Genomic DNA, 22,857 nt, shown 5'->3' with positions numbered 1-22,857 from the left:
AGATCTGAAGGCAGATGGCTTGCTTTAACCATGTGGGTCCTTCTTATTTATACTTTAGAAAAAAGGAATACTGAATTTAACACCTAGCTGGGCAGTCCAGCAAAACACAGATTAAGATACCAAATGTGAGAAAAATCAGGTGGCTTTGTGGTTAATGCACTAATGATTAATCTTTCTTCCCTGGAGACTAGAATTCAACACAGGATTAGATCACTAAATCTCTAGTGATAAGATATTTCGTGGTCTCATCCACTTCATAAAGCCACCACATCATCTGCATAATCAGCAGTTCCTACTCCAGCATGCCTGACTGTGATCTCTGCCACAGATCAGGACTCAAATATACCATCATCTCTAGCAACAGGCATTAAGGCCTCAGTGCGGAGATGGATTTCTTGGGCGTTGTTTGCACAACAACATGTCACTACTTGGCTCCTGTCACTGCTCCTAATCTGAAACTATTAGGTGTGTCAAATTCACGAAAATGCATTTAACAAAAAGGGTTTCCCCAAAGGAAGAGGAGGGGTCTTTTACCTGTGCTTGTTTCCATTTTTAACCAAGTCTTCAATATCTAAAATGGAGTTGGTCAGCTCCTTCTCTGTACTCTTCTCTGTGAAGGAGAGAAAGAACAGCTACAGAATTCAAAGCAAATAACTAGATAAACAATTACATGTGGGGACTGTACTTCCCTCCAAGTTCACTGGATTCTATCCAAGTCTCGTCTCGATTCCCTGGACTGAAACTAATGCCTGAGGTTATTCTCTGTGCAATATTCTACAGCCTGCTGCACTGCAGCTCCACCAGCACAGAGTGCTCCAGCTGTTATCTACTCCTTGAAGCACAAGCTTCAGATAAACACACAATTATCAGCCTTTGAAGATATCAGTCATTTGCTGGATTCTGTTTCAGCACAGTCATAGCTTTGTTAGAGAAAAATATCGCAGAGTCCTTTCCAGCCACACTCAAAAGATTTTAAACTGCATTAAGAATAAAACCAAGGGCCAGATTCCCAGTTCCTATCACAGATGAGCATCTGCAGTATTGTATAACTAATCATGTGCTTGAAGAATAGCTAAATGCCAGACAGACTCTCAGTAGTGGAATAAAACTTAACAGTGCAAAAGTGCTGCAGGTTCCATCTTAAGTCCTGACTCCCTTGACAAACCATACTATGAAAAAGAATGAAGAGGTAAGGAATTTTATAGCAGAGTCAGTAGTTTGGTTATGGCTGAAGTTCTGTTAGCTGGTCCCCCTTATAAATTCCTATCTTCCAGGGATGGAACACTCAGACAACTCAACTCACTCCAGGCTAAAACTCTGCTTGGAGCAAGGAATTTTTTTTAAAGAAAACAAATGAATAAATTCAGTGGTGTAATTCTTTGAAGAAGATATGATCCTCTGAGCTTTGCACTGACATCTCCTGGGGAGGACCAAGTTGATTAATGGCAAGCTCTGTGCTGTCGAAAATGCCCAGCAAGTTGTGCTGGTCTCTGGCAGATGTTTTGACCAGTGGGTGGATTAGAATGACAGAAGGCCAGTTTCCTGGAAACCGACTCAAGAGCCAAGGTTCTAAGACACTATGGCATATCATTAGCCTCTTTAGATACATTGACAGATAATCTTATTTCTATAACCCTATTATCCCTCAAACCACCTCAAATATAAACTGTTTCTCTGCTGCCTTCATCTAAAGAGCAGCAGCACAGGAGCCTGACAAGCAAACCACTAGGGAAAGCCAGTTCTCACCCACAATTAGCTGTTAGACATCCATAACCAGGTAACTTATTTTCATTCATTGCCCTCTGTGACTACCTATTAAAATAAAAATTGCTGCTTCTTAAAACTAAAAAAAGAAGTAAAATGAGCAATTTCCCACACAAAGAATAGAAAAGAATATGGGTACAAACAACGTATTGGTAAAAAAACCAAAATTAGAACAAATTCTGAGCTTAAATATAGCACTGTCAGTTTGAACAAAAGAACTTGTCTGCAGATGTGTGCAAAAATGCACTTACACAAGTACTGTGTGTATAGGTACTATAACTGCACTTGCATTTGTGGCCCAGTGTACATTAATTGTCAGGCTATGCACACTTTTATTGTGATTGCAGTTGTCCATGCTCACTAGGCATACACCTCTAAAAATCTGAATCTTTTTATCCTGTTCTTTACCCTTAAGTATTGTTGAGAATGTTATACACATTTTCAATGTTAAATCACAACTTCCATTTCCAGGCTCATGTCTATAATTTTAGACCTCAAATTTTATCAACCAGTGTCTCTACAATGGCAGGCCAGCATGGTGACACAAACTAGCTGCATTGTGTCAAGAAAACAACCTTCCAGGAAGATCAAAACAGGACCTGTACACTTCTATTTTAAGTCTTATGGCCTTTTTCTTTTCTAAGACCAGCACCTAGATAATACCACCTTCATACCTCACCCGGAGACTGAAAACTCTTTAGGGCAAAGACAGTCTCTTTGTTCTGTGTTTGTACGGTACCTAGCACAATGGGGCCCCTTAGTGCTGGTGATTAGCGCTAACAAGGGAGATAGCCTGAGCTCTCTGACAAAGCAGCCTGAGGAAACTCAGGGTTCACCCTCAGGCCGTTCGTCTTGTTCTCCCATCCTTTGAATTCTAGGGACACAAAGCTTTCTGCCAGCCTCATCCTCCCATTTTTGTACAAACATCTTATAAATCAGAAGAACCAAGAACCAACAGTCCTGGGGTGCCCGACTATCACAAAAGCCAGATAGCATAGGAAATTGCAACAAAAGGAGGGTAAAAAGTACTATATGACCTAATTTAGCTGGGGTGTCCAATAGTTTTGTATTTTCTTCCACACACTCCACAGAGAACTGTTCTATAAACAGAGTTTGATTTTAACTCAATGTCCATACTTCAAGGAACGATCCTGCACTGGAGCTCTTGGGATGGATTAGATGTGAAATAGCAGGTCCTTCTCCATCTTTAATTTCTATAATTCTATGAAGCCTGGCCCTGCTGCTTCCAAATTCCAGGAAAGACTCCAAGAAAATGTGAACATCTGTTGATTTAGCTCTTAATTATGTTTTTCATAATAAGCCACAACATGTGTAGATGATAGTTTGTGAGCGAATACACATCTTGGTGCCATAATTTTTTCAATGGGTTAGTCCTAACCTAATTTCCAGTTTGCTCAGTACCTACAGCCCAAAATTCAATGACCAGAATGCCTTATTATTCACACAGGCGAGAAGAACTGCAATCCTTTCCTTAACTTGGTCTTGTGCTGAAGAACTCGTGTGTGTATACACACGTACGTACACGTATTAGTAAAAATTGAGGACACAGTTTAGTGATCTAAGCATCATCTTAAAATATACAGACCCACAAATTTGAACCCCAGCATTCATCAACCCAGCCTTTCATCCTTGACAGCATACCATGAGCATAAGACAGCTTATCGAATATGGGTTCTGCAAGGACATTTAAAACCAGCTGCACTTGAAGCAGCTGTCATCTGTCATCCTCCACCACCAGAGCCCTTGGCTACTTCCTCCCTGATACTGTGCATCATGTAGCATGCCGGTTGTCTGCCGAGTTACAGTTCAGGAGTGCTGACAACTGCTTGGGGACTGACATGAAATGCATTTGTGGTCTGATCCAAATCACAAAACCCACTTTCTCATTTAGCTCAATTGCTAGCAGTCACAGTAAAGAGGCCGAGCTGAATGGGCATATGGAACGAAATACCCTCTCACTCATAGAAGGGCCTCACCAGATCAGGGATGAAGCATATTGTCAGGATTATATGGATAATTTGCACTGCTGCTGCCTTTGCTCTGTTTTGTGGACAAATTAGAAGGATTTCAGCCTTCAGCGATATCAATCCTGCACCTTTCCTGAGCATTAAATTGTCTTAAAAACCCATTAAATGTACATGCATATATTCAGATGCAGATGGGTTCTGTCACTTCTTTTCAACTTCCTCATTCGTCAGCCATCTCTGCCCAAAATCAGGGCACTGCCTCCACAGCCAAACTTACCTTCTACATTGTTATAGAAATGGCAAGTACGAGCCACCACTTTCATTCGGCACATGTGGATCTGCAAGATAAAGTACATTTCAGGGCACAATGGTGCAGCTGGTCCAGGACTGTGAAGGGAGACGCAGGGTCAACGAACATGTTCAGTGACACCACTGCTGCATTACAAGGGATGGGGAAGGATTTCTCTGAAGATCCAGTCCCTCTTCTTTTCACATTTTCCACAGACCCTGATCACGGTGCAACATCTACCCCAAACAAGCACCATGGAGGATCAGGTTATAACCCACAACCTACAAAACATGTGGCTTGACTGGACTCCTTCATAATGAGGCTGCCATTTGTTCCCAAATTTCTCCATCTCCTACAGTTGCTCTTGTACATCCATCATTAACCTCCATCCTTCCCACAAACAGGTCCCCTCCCCAGAGGCATCCACCTCCCTGAAGAACACGCCAAGCTTCCCTCTGATACCCTTCTATTACTGCCCCTTTATTCAGCCACAAGAAGGGGCTGTAGAAATGCAGTATGCTCTTTGAGCACCAAGCTAGAAGTAATGCATACCAGACCATCAATAAAAGAAATAAAATAGAGGGAGACCAAAAAGTTGTCCTGCCAAAGAAAGAGGGAAAAATACATTCTGTTGGATTTCTATGGCATCTTTCATATAAAGACTAAAGTGCCTTACATGCATTAGACCATGTAAGGGAAGTAATACTGAACCCAATTTACAAATGAGGAAACTAAGGCACAGAGAGAAAAGGGACGCCGTCAATTTCAGGTAATGCCTACAAATCCCCTGGCCAATTTTTGCAGTTTTACAATTACATTTTCCTCTCAGTGTTGTTTCCTCTCCCATCGCTATATAAAACACCTGCACAAATAAGAGGATAGTGACTGACTACTCAGTAGTTTTTCCCCTACTGCTTCGTCTTTTTTAAGCTATGGTGGTCCTTAACATTACATGTAACAGCAGAAGGCAAAACGCTTTCAATCAAGAGCATGATTTTTAAATTGATGGTGTCATTTTAAACTTCTTGTCCTACGTCACTTGGCAAGTGACAGGACTGGAAGTTGAACCCAGAAAACTAATTCACAAGCTCTCACCAGTCACAACTCCTCTTGGAAAGATAAATCCCAGAATTTAATTCTTCACTAGCAGAGCAGAGCAGGACATGAATACCAACTCTCTATAGCACTTCAACTATATGGTCAATTAATACCTCTTGAGTTTTGCCAATAGATAGTAATTATTTTCAGTACTATGAGTTACATGCCTTAAGACCAAGACATGGGCACTTACATGTATGAGCTGTGCATGTCTTCATTGTTGTGTTGTTCTTACCTGCATGTGGTTACTCTCCTGCCTCTTAACTTCAGGGTCAATGCAAAGTTGCTCTCTGGAGCCCAGAACACATACCTTTGGCCTGTTTAAACAAAACATACATATAGGTGATATTTAAAAAAGGGGGGGTGGAGGGGGACAAGAGAGAAAAACAGACTTTTGAAGACGTTGCTAGCTTGAGTCAAGTATTGCAAATGTGAAGGGTTGGCTAGGGAGAAGAATAAAAGTGGGGGTCAGAAATTTGGGAATCTCAAGGCTTTTCAACAGCTATATTTCTCATCTATAATATCACAGTAAATTTTTTGTAGCGGCAATAAATTCTTAATCTTAACCGTGAATTAATCGGGGTGGATAAAAATCATTGATTTTTTTTAAAAAAATTAAAAAATCGGATTTTTTAAAATTTAAAATCAGACTTTTTTATTTAAATTGGATTTTTTTTAAATCATCAAGAAAATACTAAATTTATCTCATTTAAAAAACAATTACAATTAAATCTCATCACAAACATGCTAAACTTGCACTTACAGTCTCATAAAAATTAATTAATGGCTCTAGTTTGTCCAGCCTAACTACCAGCCCTTGCTTCTTGAAAGTTCTGGGCTTGCAATTTCTGTTTCTCAGCAGATTAAAGTCATATGTGCAAAGAAAGACACAGGCTGGATAGGGCTGTTGTTGTTCTGCGCTTACATGGTGGTGGAGTTGGACCAAGCAAGGCAGAGGAGTTAGTTAAGACACTGTCTTAAAGACAGAGAGACAAAGGAAGGAGGCAGAGTAGAAATGAACAGTGGAGTGGACTAAAAAGAAAAAGGGAAGACATTATTCAGTACACACACAGCTTCCTATATTCCCCCACATTTTTGCCCAGAAAAACTGTCATGGCTTTTGGGCGTAAGAGAGACCCTATTTGGGTAAGACCCTATCCCTGGGTAAAAAAGGAAAACATATCAAGTGTAAGCAGAGCAAGAAAGAGATGCAGGGCCTAGTTGCAAGAAATAAACATCATAATGAAAACTGCTTATTGGGAGAAAATGATGTGGATGAAGATGTGGCTATGTCCGAAGAACATTGATGTAACATTTAAGATTTAGTTTAATAAAATATAAGTGCTATCATGTTTGTGTGTGTGATTTAGTTTTTACCATTCTTAATGTACTGCTGCTGCATTTGCAGCTTGACAAAGGTAATGAATATTATGTACTATTTCCTAAATTAATAAATATCAAGTTATCTAAAAAATTATACAAAGTATACCCTCCTGGATGCTGTAAAATGCTGTATTAAGTTGTAAATTAACATGTTTTAGTGATCAGATTTGCACCATTGTTTAAGAAATATGTGAAGAAGTATCAGTGGGAAACTTGATTTAAATCAATGATTTTCTCTTGGTGATTTAAATCAATCCACCCTGGCATTAATTAAATTAAGTTTGATGGGGGCAAGGGGGAATCAATCTTAACTTTGGTCATCTCTTTCAAAAAGCACCCACCACAAAATCTAGATCCTGTTATAGTGGCACAGCATCCCACAACTAAATACCATGGATATTTAATTAAAAAAAAAAACCCACCCCTCATCCACTGTAACCAATTTTTGACATAGCAGAGAGGTTGGAGTAATGCTAATTTACTGAAGAAGTTGTGACTGAAAGAAAATATTCAAAATAGCTTTGTTCATTGAAAAGATATATCCATACAGATACTCAGGTGGTTACTATCTGACTAATCAGATTGCTTAACATTTGCCATGTCTGTGGTAAAGAGGTAACTAAGACAGACCACAGTGTGATACAGACAAGGCTCTGTACACTAAATCCTATGTAAGAAGTTCAGCACTGAAATGCTTTCAGTTGTCTTACTCAAATACAAAACATAGAACCATTGAGCTACATGAAACAGCACCATTGTCAGGAATACAAGCAAAATATTCTATTAATCCAGATAAACTGAAAAATCCATCCCTCCCTGAACAAAGAAGAATATCATTTCTTTTTATACACTGAAAAGTTTAGAGGGCTTGACTGGAAAACCATCTGGAAAAAAAATCACACTTTTCCAAGGGAACTTTAGAAGTAAAGAGGCTATATACAGGAAACTTTGGGATAGGAGTGAGAAAAGAAAAAGGAATGGGAAGCACAAGCCTCAGCATGGAGGGAAGCTACGCAGTGAGTCAGAGAAGTCCAGTTTCCATCCATCTACATTATGAGAATTACATTCTCAGGAATATATCATCAGATATGTATTCATTCACCAAAATTCAAATAATCCCTGAAATGACTGGGTTTCTACCCTTTTACTCTTACTGAAAAGCATTATCTTAAATTGTATTTACCTGTAGACTGTGCTCTTTAACTCACTAATGACCTGAGTAAGTTGAGAATGGGTTCTGGAGGCATAAATTATTTTAGGAACATCAGTGTAATAAGCTGCCAAAGGGAGGAAAAAATGAGAAAAAATTATTAGCATTAAACAGAAGGAAGAACTAAAAATTTATATTACTATCCTGCTTTCCCCAACTGGTGCTATGGTAACAGTATGGCTTATGGAGACAGCAAGGAATTTTATAATCCAACTATTCACCTACAGGAAATGAGCTAAGTGATAGTTTTACGCCCCTGAGCAAGGAGACCGGTTATGTGGAGCATCTTTAGATTTACATCTGTAAAAAGTAAGTGTGAAATAATGCTTTAGCTGCTAAATAATGCCATTGTGGCATTCATAAATACATGGCAAGAATGAAAGAAAAATAAATACTAATCATCTCCAATCATTCATTTCAGGTTCCCAACCACATAAAAGTCAAAGCGTGCTTGCGGGGGCAGTTACCTGGGATTTCAGAACCTTTGGCAGCATCACCCCAGGACGACATGGGTCTGTCAGGAAAGAGTTCCACTCCATTCATTCGCTGTGCAATTTTCTGTGCCGAAATGGCATTTTTAAAATGCTCCCGCCAAGCCAGAGTGGCACACAGGAGGCACAATGTCTTCCCTGTGCCCGTGGGACTCTCCAAAATGCCATTCACCTGCTTTAATGTTGAAAAAGACAGGGACAAGGGAGGAAAATTCAGGGACAACTCAGAAATTTGCCTAGCACTGATCACCTTACAGTACAGTATTTCCCGCAGCAAAAGAATAAACACATCACTGTACAGATTTATCTAGCATGATATACCTTCTACTACAACACATATGAACATGCTTATAAGCCTATATAAAACTGCCACATAAAGTGGTACAACCTGTAGGAGCCTCTACCCAAGACAGTGAAGCTCAACCAAAAACAGATTAATGGACTATTTTATCCTTTAATTAGCAAATAAATTCCCCATACTTTGCTTAAGACATGACAAATTTCAGCTTAAAAATAAATGAAAACATTATAAGATGCTGCCTTAGGCTAAAATTGGAAACAACAACAACACTAATGATGGTGACTGATTTGCTAAGCAAGTTAAAAATGTAAACATGCATCCCACATCACAAGATCGAATCACGCAGTACAGACTGTTTACACCAGGGATAGAACTGTGTTAGTGGACCTGTTTTTAAATATCTTATGTCTGTAGACTAGACATTACAGTTTTAAAATGGTTTTACAAACTGAATTATTTATGCCTGGATATGCATGGGCCAGGACAAATCATGTGTAAACAGTATTAAGAAAAGCCATTTATAAAATAGGTTTAAAATTGTATCTGCTTTTACTTCTCAACATCAATAGGGGTCTACTAAGCCAGTGTTTCTCAACCTTTTTAATAGCAAGTACCCCCTAACTTCTAAAAATTTTAGTAAGTATCCCAACACTCAATTTTCCACTCTGAGAAACGCAATCTTTTCCCCCTTTACCGCTAGACGACTGTATTTCTTGTAAAGCAGAAGAGTTCTGAATTCTGCAATGCTGTGTGGCTGTGGTAGATCACAAAACCCCCTGCCATTTCTCCCCTCCTTCCTCCTCCCCTTCCTCCATATAGGAGCAAAGGTCAATGCCAGCCAATCACTATGGCCTGATGGCGGGGTCACATGGTGTTCTCCTCACACAGGTGAGAACTTGTGAGGTATGAGCAGACACTAGCGGGCCACCAGAGTGGATAGCAGTGCTCCCCATGGCCATCCCTAGGGGGGTGTGAGCCTGGAGCAAATCACACTGTGTGCGCCCCTCTTAAGATTTATACTGGTAAAATCTGGGGCTGTCATAGTTGTCAATTTCACTGCTCAGCTAAAGCAGTGAAATTGACAAGTAAATCTGTGGAAGAGCCAGGCTCCAGAACTGGGCAAGTCGCTGGACTCTCCGCCTGGTTTTCTGGGCACTGGGCTTTGAGCTGGGAAGGGGAGCTGCTACCTGGGCAAGTTGCAGGCGGCTGTTGCCGGCTGCCAGCCCGGGAGGTGGGCGACTGCCACCCAATCCAAGCTGAGACTGAGCAGGTTTCCACGCTGGCTGGGACCCAGGGATGTGGGCAGGCAGCAGGCAGCTGCTGCCCATCTTCAAGCCAGAGTGCTGGAGGCTGTCTCTCGGCTAAGAGCTGGGGCACGGGTGGCAATCACCCAGCTGCGAGCCTAGCTCACAAGGCGCAGGAGACTGCTGCCGGGCTCCCACCTGGGACTGGAACTGGGAGGGACACAGGTGTCTGCCACCTGGCTTCCCAAAAAGCCTGCAGCTGCCACCCAAGCTGGCGGCTGCCACCTGGTGTCCCAAGAAGCTGGCAGCTGCCATCCAGCTTCCCAGGACTGGGGCTGCTGTCATCTACCTCCCTGCGAGGAGGTGGGACCAGGAGGGAAGCCGGTGGCTGCTGCCTGCCTCCCAGCTGGGAGCGGGTGGGGAGCGGGCAGCTGCCACCTGGCTTCCCCAAAGTTGTTGGCTGCCGCCCACCTCCCTTCATTGTGTTTTTCTGCCGCGTACCCCCTGTTTGTGTCTCGCATACCCCCAGGGGTACGCGTACCACAGGTTGAGACACTATGTACTAAGCAACTGACACTACAATGGTGGAGTGTCATGAAGAGTAAAACCTTCCTTTTTCCACAACAGAGTTCAGGTCTTGGATAGGGTGGAACAAAGAACATGAATCTCAGAAAAACTTCTTTAGGCACTCCAGGCAAAGAATAATCAGTATTTTGGAAAGTGTTTCCTTATTTGTTTGACATTCATTAAGACTACATTGCAGAAATGCCAAGTACATAATACCACAAGTACACCATTTTTTTTAAGTAAGGACAGATTGCATGAACATAAGGACTACTTATTTAGTTTTTCTTTCTTTTTTCAAGTTTGGGAGAAAGGGAAAAAAATCCTACCTATATTTCTGCCAAAAGATTTAACACTATAACATTTCTGGGGTTTTTTTTAATTGCATGCTAAACATGTACAATTAAAGATAAAGTGTGGTGGAGTGGGAAGCAGAGAATATATGGACAAGGAAGGAGAAAAACTAGGTATTTTTATCAATAGTTTAAATTGTGAGTCTCCTTTCACAGTTTGCAAACTGGATCACCTATTACATAAATTGCACTGCAGCTTCTACAAACTATGATTTGTGATAAAGACAAGAATTAAAATTCTGTAGTAAATTGCCAGGGAAAAGGTTACTGCACAGCCTCTTTCCTAACAAAACCTATTCTAATGTGGTTTTTTTTCCACATTATCAAAAACCCACCCACCATACACTATACCATACACCCACCCACCCACCCACCATACTATACAAATAGCCTTTAAATGTTACAATGCCTTCAAAACATTTGATGCACTATACTATTTATTTTTATTTCGTTTAGCTTAAAACAAAACAAAACTGATTTATTTTTTAAAATAAATAAAATGGTTTGCTCAGGGGCTCCAACCTGGCCCATTTTGACAGAGAACAAATCCTCACAGTTATGATCTGCTCCCTCTACCCAAAATCTACACTATAAATGCCACCGTCTTGGGGTACAGTGTTATATCATGGCCTGGTACTGTTTGTGGACAGAACCAAGTTGTGGTACAAACACATCACAGAACCCAGCACTAAAACCCTATAAAAAGCAGATTCTGTAACATGGTTTTAATACAGCCTGATCACAGGTAAACCCGGGTCACTTGACATGGTAAAATCCGCATTGTACATAGAAGAGATTATTTTAGAAACACACACTGCAAATCCTAAATCGTCCTTCCCACCCATTCCCCAACATGAATGGATCTCAAAGGAATCCACCTGTCCAGCATTGGAACATTTACTCTAACTCTAACCTCTCCCAGAGCTTACCTTTTGGAGACACTCAAGCACTTTAGTCATGTATTCCTCCTGACATCTGTATGGTTCGAAAGGAAAGTCCACTGTAATGCCATTTAATGTTATCTTGGGCATATTTTATCTTATACACTGAAATCACAGAAACCAAGAGCATGCTTTATCATATGTAATTTACTGTACAAGAGGCATATATGCTAAATTTGTATACTACAACTTCTCATTAAAATCAACTGAAATTACCCTCATGAGGTAGAAGAAAGTATTGTCATTTCATTTTTAGGCAACAATATTACCAGTAAATCACTACTTACAGGAGGTACAAAGTTCACAAGGATTTAGGGCCCAACTGTGCAAAGATCTAAGTATGCTCTTATAAACAGTCCCAGTGAGTGCAATGCAACTACTCACAGGGGCAAAGTTGTTCACAAACTTGAATCTTTGTAGAATCACATCAACAGTTGGGCCATGGAGTGTGCCATATTTATTATTCTATTTATGTTTGTTAGTGGACATTAAGTGGAATACACTGGACAGTCCATTACTAGAAACTGTAAATAAATTGGTGCTGTCAATTTAAAGTTATGTATATCCAAAGCATGAGAGAGGTACATGTAGTTTAATGTTAAACACAGAGGACATAAGAGACTTGGTCACCTCAAATACTCCCAAGTCCTGCCAAATTTCTCTGCTTTGGGAGATTCCCTCCTGCCTATTCATTATAAGGAGCTCTGTTTTCTAGAGGAATTTTGCTATTTACATCTCAAACATTTTAAATCTCACCCACATTCAAATTGCACAAGCTTCAGGCAGCCTTACGCACCCAAGTCCTGGGATCTTGTCATTTTTGTCCAATGTTTCATATACTTTTTTTTTTTAATCTCCTAAGTGGGCACATGTATCATAAGTACTTTGCACAAGGCCCTATCTGCATGAAAAAGTTACACTGATTTGAGCCGTTGGTTTAAATGGGTGCAAAATTCTGCAGACCCTCATGTCACTTTAAGGTCTTTTGGCCTGGCCTACACCTAAAAAGTTTGCTCAGGGCTGTGAAAAATTTCATGCCCTGTGCAGTGTAATTAGGTTGATCTAAGTCCCACCATAGTTACAGCTAGATTGAGGGAAGAATTCCTACACATCTAGCTACTACCTCTCAGAAAGGGGGATTAAACTACATTGATGGGAAAAAAAACCCTTGTCAATGTATGATGCTATGTTGCTACAGCAGCACAGCTGCAGTGCAGTACCAGGTGGCCACTCACACGTTCCCAGAATACTGGACATTTCAGCACTTTCAGGAACAGCATGAATCCATCCCTGCCTGACATTAGCTCTGCCAGCCTCCCCTTGCACGCACCATGCCGCACACAAGGTGCTGTTTTCAAGCATGCACCGCTCTGTCCCCACCAACCTGACCTTGCATACAGCAGGTGTACAAGATCACACCGGTGGGGGGAGTACTGTTAAACATGACATCTCCCCATCTGATACCTGACAAAGCCATGTCCGGTTTCGTCCCAGTAGTGGACAGAGCAAACCAACACACAAAAAAAGGATCTTGTATAAAACTGGACAAGTAGCCTCCTTGGCACCGTATCTGTGCTGCTGCAATGGGGCTCCCCAGACCATAGCTGGGCCGCAGGAGTGTAGATATACTCTTTCAACTCTTTTTCATTTGTGGACCCCCAAACATTTTTCAAGTGGAGGTGCAGACCCCTTTGGAAATCTTAGACCGTCTGTGGACACCTCAGGTTGAAAACTACTGGTCTACGGTAACGGCAACCTTTGGTGGGCCCCTCAGAGGTAGCCTGGGGGCTCGCAGGGAGCCATGGAGCGCAAGCTGAAAACCCACTGCTCCAAGCTGACGATCAGGAGCCAGCATGAGGTAAATCACCACGAGCCACCTGGGAGCTGAACGAAGCAGAGCCAGGCGGAGGCTTCGCCCGCCAAATAAAGGATTACATCAATTCAGGAGGAGGGCAGGTCCCTTGCCTAGACTCGGCCGGAGAACCCCCAGGGGAAGGGCCGGGCCCGGAGGAACGCCGAGCGGTGCCCCCAGCCGCCCGGGGAGGGGAAGGGAAGGAGGGGAGGCCCCACAGGCTGCCTTCCCCGAGGAGACGGTCTCTCCCCGCTGCGCGAACCGGCCAGAGGCTCAGAGCTGCACGGCCCGGCCCCGAGAGAGGCAGCCTGGGTGCTCATGGGGAGGGAAGCTGCCCCGCCGGTTACCATAGAAACACCCGCACGCTGCAGCCTCCTCCCCCGGGCCCAGAGCAGCCCGGCTAGGGTGACACGGGGGAGCGCTGGGGGACCAGGGCCCCGCGCCCCGCGCAGGCGGTTATTCCCTCCCAACCGTCCCCCCACCTCACCTCAGCTCCCACTCCGGCGCTCGCGCAAAAAATGATACTCCCCGCGCGCGCCGCGTGGTCACGTGCCCGCCCGCCATGGAGCATGTCATGACGCACTTCCGCCGCCGCCGTCCGGTGCGTCACTTCCCATCTCCTGCCTCCACCCCTCCCGCTGCTCTTGTCTCGCGAGATCTCGCCGCGTGGGGCGGGATATGGGGGGCGGTGAGGCCACCTGGTAAGGGCCCTACACCCCGCGCGCCGCGTTGCGGAGCCCGCCGCTCTGAGGGAATTGTCTGCGCCTGCCTGCGGCCCCTGAGGGCGGGTGGGACGATGGCTGAAGGGACGGAGCCGCCCAGCGGCTGGCAGAGAGACGGCGGTGGGCGGTGCCCCTCAGCCAGCGGAGCCACGGCTCTGCGTGAGGGAGACCCGCTCCCCTCTGCTCACTCCCAGGCCTCGGCCTGTCTCTTCCAGTCGAGGCCCCGCGACGCTCTCTGCAGCGGGGGCTGGCCCAGCATGCCTCGCCCCGGAGCTGCTGAGGGATCTGAGCGGGCGCGGTGTTTCTTGCTAGTGGGGGAAGGGCGGGCTCCTTTGTCGTCCTTTCCCTGCCCCCCCTTCGCCATTTCCTTCTGCCTGCACGTGTCCAGGAGCGGCTGCAGTGCAGCGGCTTCTCACTCAGCCCGAGGGCTTTTCCCCACAGGCACAGGCTCCTCGTGTGTTCCTGAGGCAGCCTGGGCTGGTGAGTTAATGTAGGCCCAGTCAGGGTCTAGTGACCTGGACAAATATATACACCGAAAAGAGGCACGTGAATGAATTAGAATCCCAGAGTCTTCATAGAAGCTAGATATAGGAAGGTAATATGAGCTCATCCAGGACAGCTCCCTGTAAATCGTCCTGCTAATACTGATAATGTTCTTGCATCTCCCCATGCTACTGGACAGCTATTCTATAGACAAGAAACAGCACGTGGTCTCATGTAGAGGTGCCACAGAAACTTTACAGACACCGTCCATTTCTAGCTGATCACCAATGGTATTGTCTCCATACAGAAAAAAACTAGAGCCCTTTGCTACAGGACTCTCATTGTTTTTGCTGTATACAGACAAACACGGCTACCCCTCTGGAACATCTCTAGACAGAAGTATAATGTTTCATCAGATACTTGAAAATATCCAGTCTAAAAGAAAAATAGTGCTACTAAGCTTGAGTATATTACAAGATCTGACCTCTTTGGCAGCAGAGCCAGTAAAATTATTTTTCTGGGGTATTCAATGCAAAGAAATCGCAAGCTTGCCAGACAAAGCCAGCAGAAGCTGTAATCTCCACTAGTTGAAGTTATCTGGCTTGTGAATTGCCTGAACTATAGCTATTATGCTAGTGAACTATCTATATTCAGTTCACCTTAAGGCTGGGTCTGTACAAATGATTCTCTTACAGAACTTATAAACTCCAGTTTCCCAATTCCTGCAATTCTAACAAAGCTATACACGGCTACCCCTCTGGAACTAAAGCTATGCTTGACAACATCCTTAATTTATCTGTACTTAATGTAGCCTTCAAATAACTTGGGCCTCTGTACTTCAGTCATCCTTAACAGAGTTTGTATGTTCTATGAAGCAGAAATACTTGGTTTGCAAAGTAGAAAATCTTTAACTGGGGAGTTCTTAAAGAATAGGTGCAGATACATGCCATTGTCAATTTTAACTTTAAATATACCAAACAAACTATTTAAACTTGCAGTGACTTTTAAGTCTTAATGAGATCTACAAAACATGTCAGATTTAACATTTCTAAATCTTTTTTGAGTTTTTGGAACATAATAGAAACAGTACCTGGTCCTGCTATCCCTCCTAATGCTCCACTCAAAAGTTGTTCAACTGATTTTGCTCCAACTTTCTTAAAAATGGATCCCTTTGGCAGCGATCCCAAGAACACAAAATTTCAGCCCAAAACAAATGGGTTTGGGAAAACTTTAGTGGAGAGTGAAGGTTTGAATTCAATCTCTAACTATCTTGGGTGCTCCCCTTACAGTGTATGTGAGAATGGTAGTGAGCATCTCTTTGGAATTATTTGTTATACAATGAAGACTAATATAAACATTCTATTGAATTGTATTACCGTATATTGTTTGCTACAATTGACATTAACATAATAGCAGCTACTGTTGTCCTTGCACAAAAAAGCCTCCAAGCACAAACAGAAATATGAGTCAGTTTATGCTCTTGTGCAGGGGTTGCTGTGACTCAGCATTAGCTGGACGCTCTCTATCTTTCTGTATGATTATTTCTCTGCACCATTTACCTTGTAATGATCCAAGTTAGGACTTCTATCTTTTTTAAACAGATGCTTAACCAATTTTAGATGCAGTTGTCCCTCTGAATCAGATGCTGCATTTGTAACACATTGTGACCTTTACAAGATAAGGCAGGTTGGAGCATTTCATATTGGAATGGTGTTTATGCAGACTGGACTACAAGATGAGGTGGTGATTTTTGCCAACAGCTTGTAGTCTCTACTTTGATGTTTGTCATTTGTACTGGCAAGACAATTGGGAGGAGATTTCAGGATGGCCAAAATCCAGGGTTCACTTCGCGATTTCACCTGGTTGATTTGATAGAGTTCCTCCTTCTGATCTAGATCTTTTATACAAGTTGGCCTCATTTTCTTTCCTGTGTGAAGTACACATGACGGGCACCAAAAAGGAATCAGTCAGGAAGTCCCAGTTGTTTCTTTTGCCTTTAGGTATACATTTTCCTGATTTAGAGCTGATGTTGCTATGGCTGGTCTCTCTCTCTCTCTCAGTTGCTAAATACTGCAGAGGTACCTGCAGGCTGGGCTCAGCTGTTTTTCTTGCTAGATAATCACATTCCTTTTCTAACTTTCTCATGTACTGTTTATCAATTTCAGGCTTTTGCCTGAGTACTATGTACTTTTGATTTTGAATTTCGTGCCAGACGAGATGGACTGTCCACTTCCATCTGGGATGGTCAGGAATTTTCAGGAGACAAATTCTGAGATATCCAAGGAGACATAAAAACTCATATCGATTATCTTTAATATCAATATTTACAGACCACTCCAAAAAGCAGTCATTTACAAAATATGGACTGAAGATAATGTGTCTGCTCTGCACAAAAGAAGAACATGAGGAAGCTAAAACCCAAGGATGAGAACACCGGTGTGGGCCAGGCTCCTCTGGCTATCAGCATTTTAACTTTGAGGAGATAAATGAGGATTGATTGATATAATCCATTAATTCAAAATCCATCTGTTATGAACAGATCAAGGGCTAGATTCTCAGGTGTGCCAAAGCTTGGTGCACCTGGTAAAAGGTGCATTATATCACTTCCCCCCTTAGTCCTGGGTGCTGGTCTGGCCCTTAGCACAACTTAGGACAGCTTCTGGGGTGCTCTAAATTCCATCGCAACTGTTGGTACTCTGTATGTACTTGAACCATCTCTAACTTGAAGCTATACTACTTAGCAGCACAATTACTTGATACCATAGTAGTATTTTAAAGATTTTTAAACATTTAAAAATGCTCAAAACCAAATTTATTTTCCCATTGATTTTTTGGCATTGCCAGCAAAGTGAAAAATCCATTTTTCACCCAGCTGTAAAGAAGACAGCTCCATGTGTGAAACTTGGAAAGGGATTGTGACTCCTGAGCTCCCCAGTGATCTGGGGCAATACACTCATTGCACTATGCTTTTGGACAGTGCAGCCTGCTTCACAGATTGGCCTGGTTAACTCTGCAGGCCAGTGTTGAGAGAAGCAGGTCCATGCACATCCCTCTTCTACTTTGGGGTGATTGCATGCCTTGGAGTGCCGAGAATATTAACCTCAATGTCATGGACAAATTCAAATGTGTGTAATTACATTCTGCTGGTTAAACAGCCATTGTGTTCCCTCCCTTCCTCTCCCCAGAGGTGGCTGCCCTTCAGTGCTGGGGAAAGTGCTTAGTATTTATGTTGTAAACTCAATGAGATAGTAAAACCTGTAAAGCCCATTGGGACCCATCTGAAGGAAAGATGCTAAATAAATTGCAGGGTCATTAAGACTGTTATCATTCTGATGCCCATGATAGAGGATCACTGTAGCCTACTTTTAATTTTGTGTCTTCTGATGCCTGTGATGAGAATTTAGATCCTTAATAGTATTTTAAGTTGGTTATTTGTTTTTGTTTTGCTTTGTGTGTATTTCATGTGCTAGTGACTAGAGTCTATACTCTCTACCCTCACAGACTAAAGGGTTTTCATCTTTATATCTGGTTTCACCAGCCTCTAGGCAACCAGCAACATATGTGTCTTATAAGATAATAAGCCTTAGAGAGGATTATTGTGGGTTCTTATTGAGATGCAGAGTATATTATTGATGAGGCTCCGGTCAGTAGGAAGGATGGGAAATTTCAGGTGGAATTTCCTTCTGAAATTGATCCTTTGAGCTTCATAAACTAAAAGGGGAATCAGAGACCTGCTGTTCATGATCCGCATCTTTCATGTGGTGCATAGTTGGGAGCTCTTTTCAGCACCACTGAAAGGATGACGTGCCAGAGGAAGGCTTCCCATAGGGGAAAGGGTCCAGGAAATGATGATTGCAAAAAGTAGTCAGGTATTCGTAATGGGAAAGTCTGAAAGAAATGCATGCCAAAAACCAATCTCTCTGCTGATTCTACTTGAATACCCATCATTCCTGATAATCTGCCTGGTTAAACATCACATGCCATGGAGGCAGAGGGGAACCAGTCAGATTAGTGGAATATACACACCTATTTTCCTGAATCCTTTCATGAAGTACTGGAGAAACATTTTTTGCTTGTTACTTTTAAACTGGTCCAGATCCAAATCAGGGGCAGCTTGGAAAAGAAATTAAGTTTAAAACAGGGAAGAAAAAATAACTCAGAACATTAGACATCTACCTATAGTCGTCATTTTAATATTATTTATATAAACAGTAGTACCTAGAGGTTTTTGACCAATATAGGACCCCTATTGTGCTAGGCACTGTACAGACCTATAGTGAGAGAGAGTCCCTCACCAAAGAGCTTGTCTTGAAATAGACAAGACATGGAAAGGGAAAAAAGGCACAGAGAGGTGAAGTGATTTGCAAAAGATCACACGGCAGGCCAGAAATAGAACCCAAGTTTCCTTGGCCATAGTCCATTGTCTAATCCACTGGCCCTTATTGCCTCTATTCTGAATCTCTCTAGACTTTGTTGTCACCCACACAACTCCCCAGTCTCTGAGAAGGAGCCTCATAACATGTTCACCAGTTAATCCATCCATTCTCCTCCTGTGTGCCGCAGAACGTTATGTAATTAAGGCACAGTCTACAAAGCTAACTGTTACCATCTTGAAAGTGTTCCATACGCTTTTCAAAGTAAAGGAAGTCCTAAGCCTGGGATCTGGCAAGAAGAAAATAGATCCTGTTAGATTGGTTGGGTAAATCAAAGAAAGTATTGTTATCAAATAAAGTGCAAAAATTCCTCCAGCAGCATGTGGCTGCATCTGCAAACATGGAAAATAGCTGTCGATGTCTGCAAGGTATGCCTGTCCAACTTTAGGCTGCTGGCCTCAGCTGCAAGCTTTTGGGGAATTTCTTGGGACTACCTACAGAGTCTGAGGACCTTCAGCCCAGGAGATGGGTGTGGAGATGGCTGTAGTTGCTGCAGTCATAAAAGAGGCATTGGAAGAAGGGCAATAAAATGTCCAGCTAGGCCACAAAGAAACCTGTTCCATAGCCTACTGTTGTCCAGATTTCTTTAAAGTTGGGGATATATTAATATTTTTCTGAATTAAAATTTTAATTTGTACATTTTTTTCCCCAAATGACAGAGACCCATTCTCTTCCCACCTTCCCCCACCTCCCAATCTTAAGGCAATAGGACAAACGGATTGGAGATAGCATTTAGCTGAAGGGGAAAATCTCTGGCTTTTCAATTTCCTTTGATAGGCAGATACTGTCTGTGGCTTCTGTGCTAAGCAGGGATGTCTGTGGCGGCTTGAACAAACTAATTCCCTGCAGCTGCTGGAATGGTTTGGGAGTGTCTGTGTTGCAGCATGTTAGATAATTTTGGGGTGTTTGAGGATGAAGGATATGCACAGCTAGCAGAATAATGTGAGGGACCTAAAGTTGATGAGGTTAATTGTGTCTGGTAAAAAAAAATGTGGTAAGGATCATACTGCCACAACTGGATGAATAATACAGGGGTGCCTGCAGCTGTTAGTGTGAAGGGGGTGGTGGTTCTGGTTCCTGAATGTGTGTGTGGAATATACTTGGAAACCATATAAAACATAAAAGTGTGTCTCCCCCGCAACAAACACCAGAGAGGAGGGGGATACAAAATGTAAAAGCGCAAACACCCAGAAGAAAAAGCAAAGGCCTGTTGAATTCAGATGTTTTCCTTCTCCACTCCCTCACCTTGGTTTTACAGCAGTGTAACCCACTGACTCCAGTAGAACAGAGGAGAAGCAGACGTACAGATTTCTCTTTTTCTCAGGTCATTCTTCTCCTTCACGGTGTAAAGCAGCTGGAGGTTTTTTGCTGATTCTCCTGGACACCAGACATGGCCCCTCAAGTGGTTGCTGGCTTTGAGAGAATTTTTCCTTTTTAAAAGCAATTAAATGAATCTGCATATTTTAACTTTCAATTGACAAGAAGAGAGAGCGAGAGAGAGAAAGCGCCAGGCTAGTCCATCTACAGCAGACAAGGGAGGGAAGGAGAAAGAGAGAGAAAAATCTCTTTCAACAGAACCCAAGATTGGGTGTAGCTCCTTGCCCTCCCCCCTCAATGATTCTCTCTGTAGTTATAGCAGTAAAACTCCAGCTCTGAGAAGAATCTGACATCAAAGCCACCCAGCAAAGAAGGCCAGATTCGCTAATTAATATTCTGAACTGGTGACCCCCGTCTCTTTCTTTCCACCCCCTTCTCTCAGTCTCTCTCCTCCCTTCAGATGGCTGCAGCCCCCTCCAGCTGAGTCAGTTCCTCCTGTCTCCCACAGCACTGCAGCACTTCTGTGGAAAGCCAGCAAGGCGTTCTTTCACTCCTCCTTCTTGCTGCATCTCCCCTACAGCCTCCTCTCTGCTTCCCACCTCACCACCATGGCCAGTACTGTGTCAGGTAGGACCAGCATGGATTTTTTTTAATCAATCCTTTAAAAAATTATCATTATTGTTATTTGTTATGATTGTTTCCAATGTGGATTTTGCTTTCATGCTGGGGGAGTTCTTGGAGTGGCAGACAGCTGGTTTGGCATGATTGTCTTTTTTTCCCCATTTGTGGCATAAAAGCTGGTGGGATTTTTTTTCACCTGTATCCACAGTTGTTAAACCTGCCTACTTAAAAAATGAATGACCTTAAAATGTGACACTAAGATATGCTTAGTGCATATCAAATAATGTCACCTGTCAAATAATATTTTGTGGTCACATCACATGGTAATTTAAAAAACAAAAACCATCTGTTCGTTTTTGGAAGATGGGATGGGGAGTGGCTGGGAATTGCATTTTTACTTCAGTAAAGACCAGGTACTGTACAAGTGGGTCAAAGAAATATGTAAGCAAGAAATTGAAAATTATGCTTAAAAGAATCCAGCTAGCTTTCTGTGCATTCCCAGAGCCTTGCGTCCATCAGGATGCATTGCTTCATTAAAAAGTGCTATAAAGCAGCAATCCTCTGATGGTGTTGAGTAAAATCCAATGCTGCAAGGACGCCCTTTCTCCTTCCTGCAGTAATAATGGGAATAATAGCATTGCTGCCTGTTATTTTCCTAGGTTAGGCACTATCTGGCTTTGAGGCTCAGATTAGTCTGCAGCATGTCAGGCTGCGGCGAGAATGCTGCGCCCTTTCTCTGAAACGGATTCCTAGAGATGGGTCTTGCGGCACCTTATGGGGAGCTGCGCAGGTGGGGGATGAGGGAGGGGTTCAAGTGGACAGAACTGCAGCTCAGTGAGGAAGAAAATAAAGCTTGTGCTGATTTACACCTGAACAATGGATGCTTGTTGAGAGTCTTCAGAAAAAGAAGAAAAAAAAAGTCCCTTTCTTGAAACATCTTTGATTCCTCCTATACTGTGTTAAAGGGGGGAGGGGGTCTGCATGGAAGGTGGGGCAGGCAAAATGAAAACATAAAGGGTTAGAATGGGGGGCTGAATGGGAATGGAGGAGGAAAGGACAAGGTGTGTTCTGCCCTAGACCCCTCCCATCCAGTGAACTTGCTGAAAGGAAGACAGAGGAGCCTTTCTTGTTGCATTCACTAGCTTCCCCCTGTGCTCCCTGCAGAGCATTTTCTGTTCTTTTCTCCTTTTAAAAGACCAGTAAGGCTGGGAGGGAAGAAGGGAAAAAAGACTGGGGTAGAGGCGGGTGTCGAGGGATGTGTGTGGGTGGGGTTGCAGCTATTCCGAAGCAGGCTTTGCATAGGATTAGGAAACCAAAATTAGCCATTGTTAAAGATGTTTGCCCTTATGCTAGAAAATATGCAGGCAAGGGAGGGGATGCATGAGGGAGAGAGAGCACCCCTGTGCCTGTGTCAATGATTGTGTGCTAGTGTATACTCTGAATGCCCCACCCATCCATTTTGCTTTAGTACAGAATTGGTTCTGGTCTAATTTGAAGTGCAGGGAGCTCAGCAATCTAAACCAAGATTTCATTGACCCTGACATGAATGAGATGGTGGGTGTGACGTGCATAGGTACCAGAGCAGAGGAATCAAGAGACAGCAGTGTTATAGCCAAAGGAGAAAAGAAAAAATGGAAACTGATGGCGAGGAGCAGGGCTGAATCTCACCCAGGGGTCAGCCTTTGCAGCGGTCAGCGCTATTAAATGTTGTACTTATGATAAGAGTGGAATGAAGGCTGCAAAGGCAGGAGAAACAGACAAGCAGACTTTGTAAATGAAAGAGAAAAGTCTTTTCCCTTTATT

The 22,857-nt window shown here is 43.0% G+C and overlaps 2 protein-coding genes across 8 annotated transcripts in view; one reads left to right on the top strand and one right to left on the bottom strand.

Moving 5' to 3' along the window:
* RTEL1 (regulator of telomere elongation helicase 1) overlaps nt 1–14,053 on the bottom strand; it is a 92,351-nt gene extending 78,298 nt beyond the window's left edge. For 6 of the 7 annotated variants that reach the window (XM_067554027.1, XM_067554031.1, XM_067554032.1 and 3 more), the window contains exons 1-7: nt 13,966–14,053; nt 11,615–11,731; nt 8,200–8,398; nt 7,706–7,799; nt 5,375–5,456; nt 4,030–4,090; nt 535–610 (exon numbers count right to left, since the gene is read on the bottom strand). In XM_067554027.1, coding sequence (XP_067410128.1) covers nt 535–610; nt 4,030–4,090; nt 5,375–5,456; nt 7,706–7,799; nt 8,200–8,398; nt 11,615–11,716 — 614 coding nt within the window. In that variant the 5' untranslated portion in view covers nt 11,717–11,731; nt 13,966–14,053. Of the gene's footprint in view, nt 1–534; nt 611–4,029; nt 4,091–5,374; nt 5,457–7,705; nt 7,800–8,199; nt 8,399–11,614; nt 11,732–13,090; nt 13,154–13,965 lie in introns of those variants that run through there. The other variant, XM_067554029.1, reaches the window with a different exon arrangement.
* Nucleotides 14,054–20,878: 6,825 nt separating this feature from the next.
* Nucleotides 20,879–22,857, top strand: part of STMN3 (stathmin 3) — a 30,576-nt gene continuing 28,597 nt past the window's right edge. Inside the window, exon 1 of the mRNA XM_067554025.1 lies at nt 20,879–21,060. Within this exon, the coding sequence (XP_067410126.1) occupies nt 21,042–21,060 (19 nt within the window). The 5' untranslated portion in view covers nt 20,879–21,041. The remainder of the gene's footprint in view (nt 21,061–22,857) is intronic.

This window comes from Emydura macquarii, unplaced genomic scaffold (assembly GCF_026122565.2).
Source record: "Emydura macquarii macquarii isolate MOO-44397 ecotype Brisbane River unplaced genomic scaffold, CSIRO-AGI_Emac_v2 contig_1483, whole genome shotgun sequence".
NCBI lineage: Eukaryota > Metazoa > Chordata > Testudines > Chelidae > Emydura > Emydura macquarii.
The sequence above is the reverse complement of the archived record's forward strand: the minus strand, read 5'-3'. Positions and strand labels throughout refer to the sequence as shown.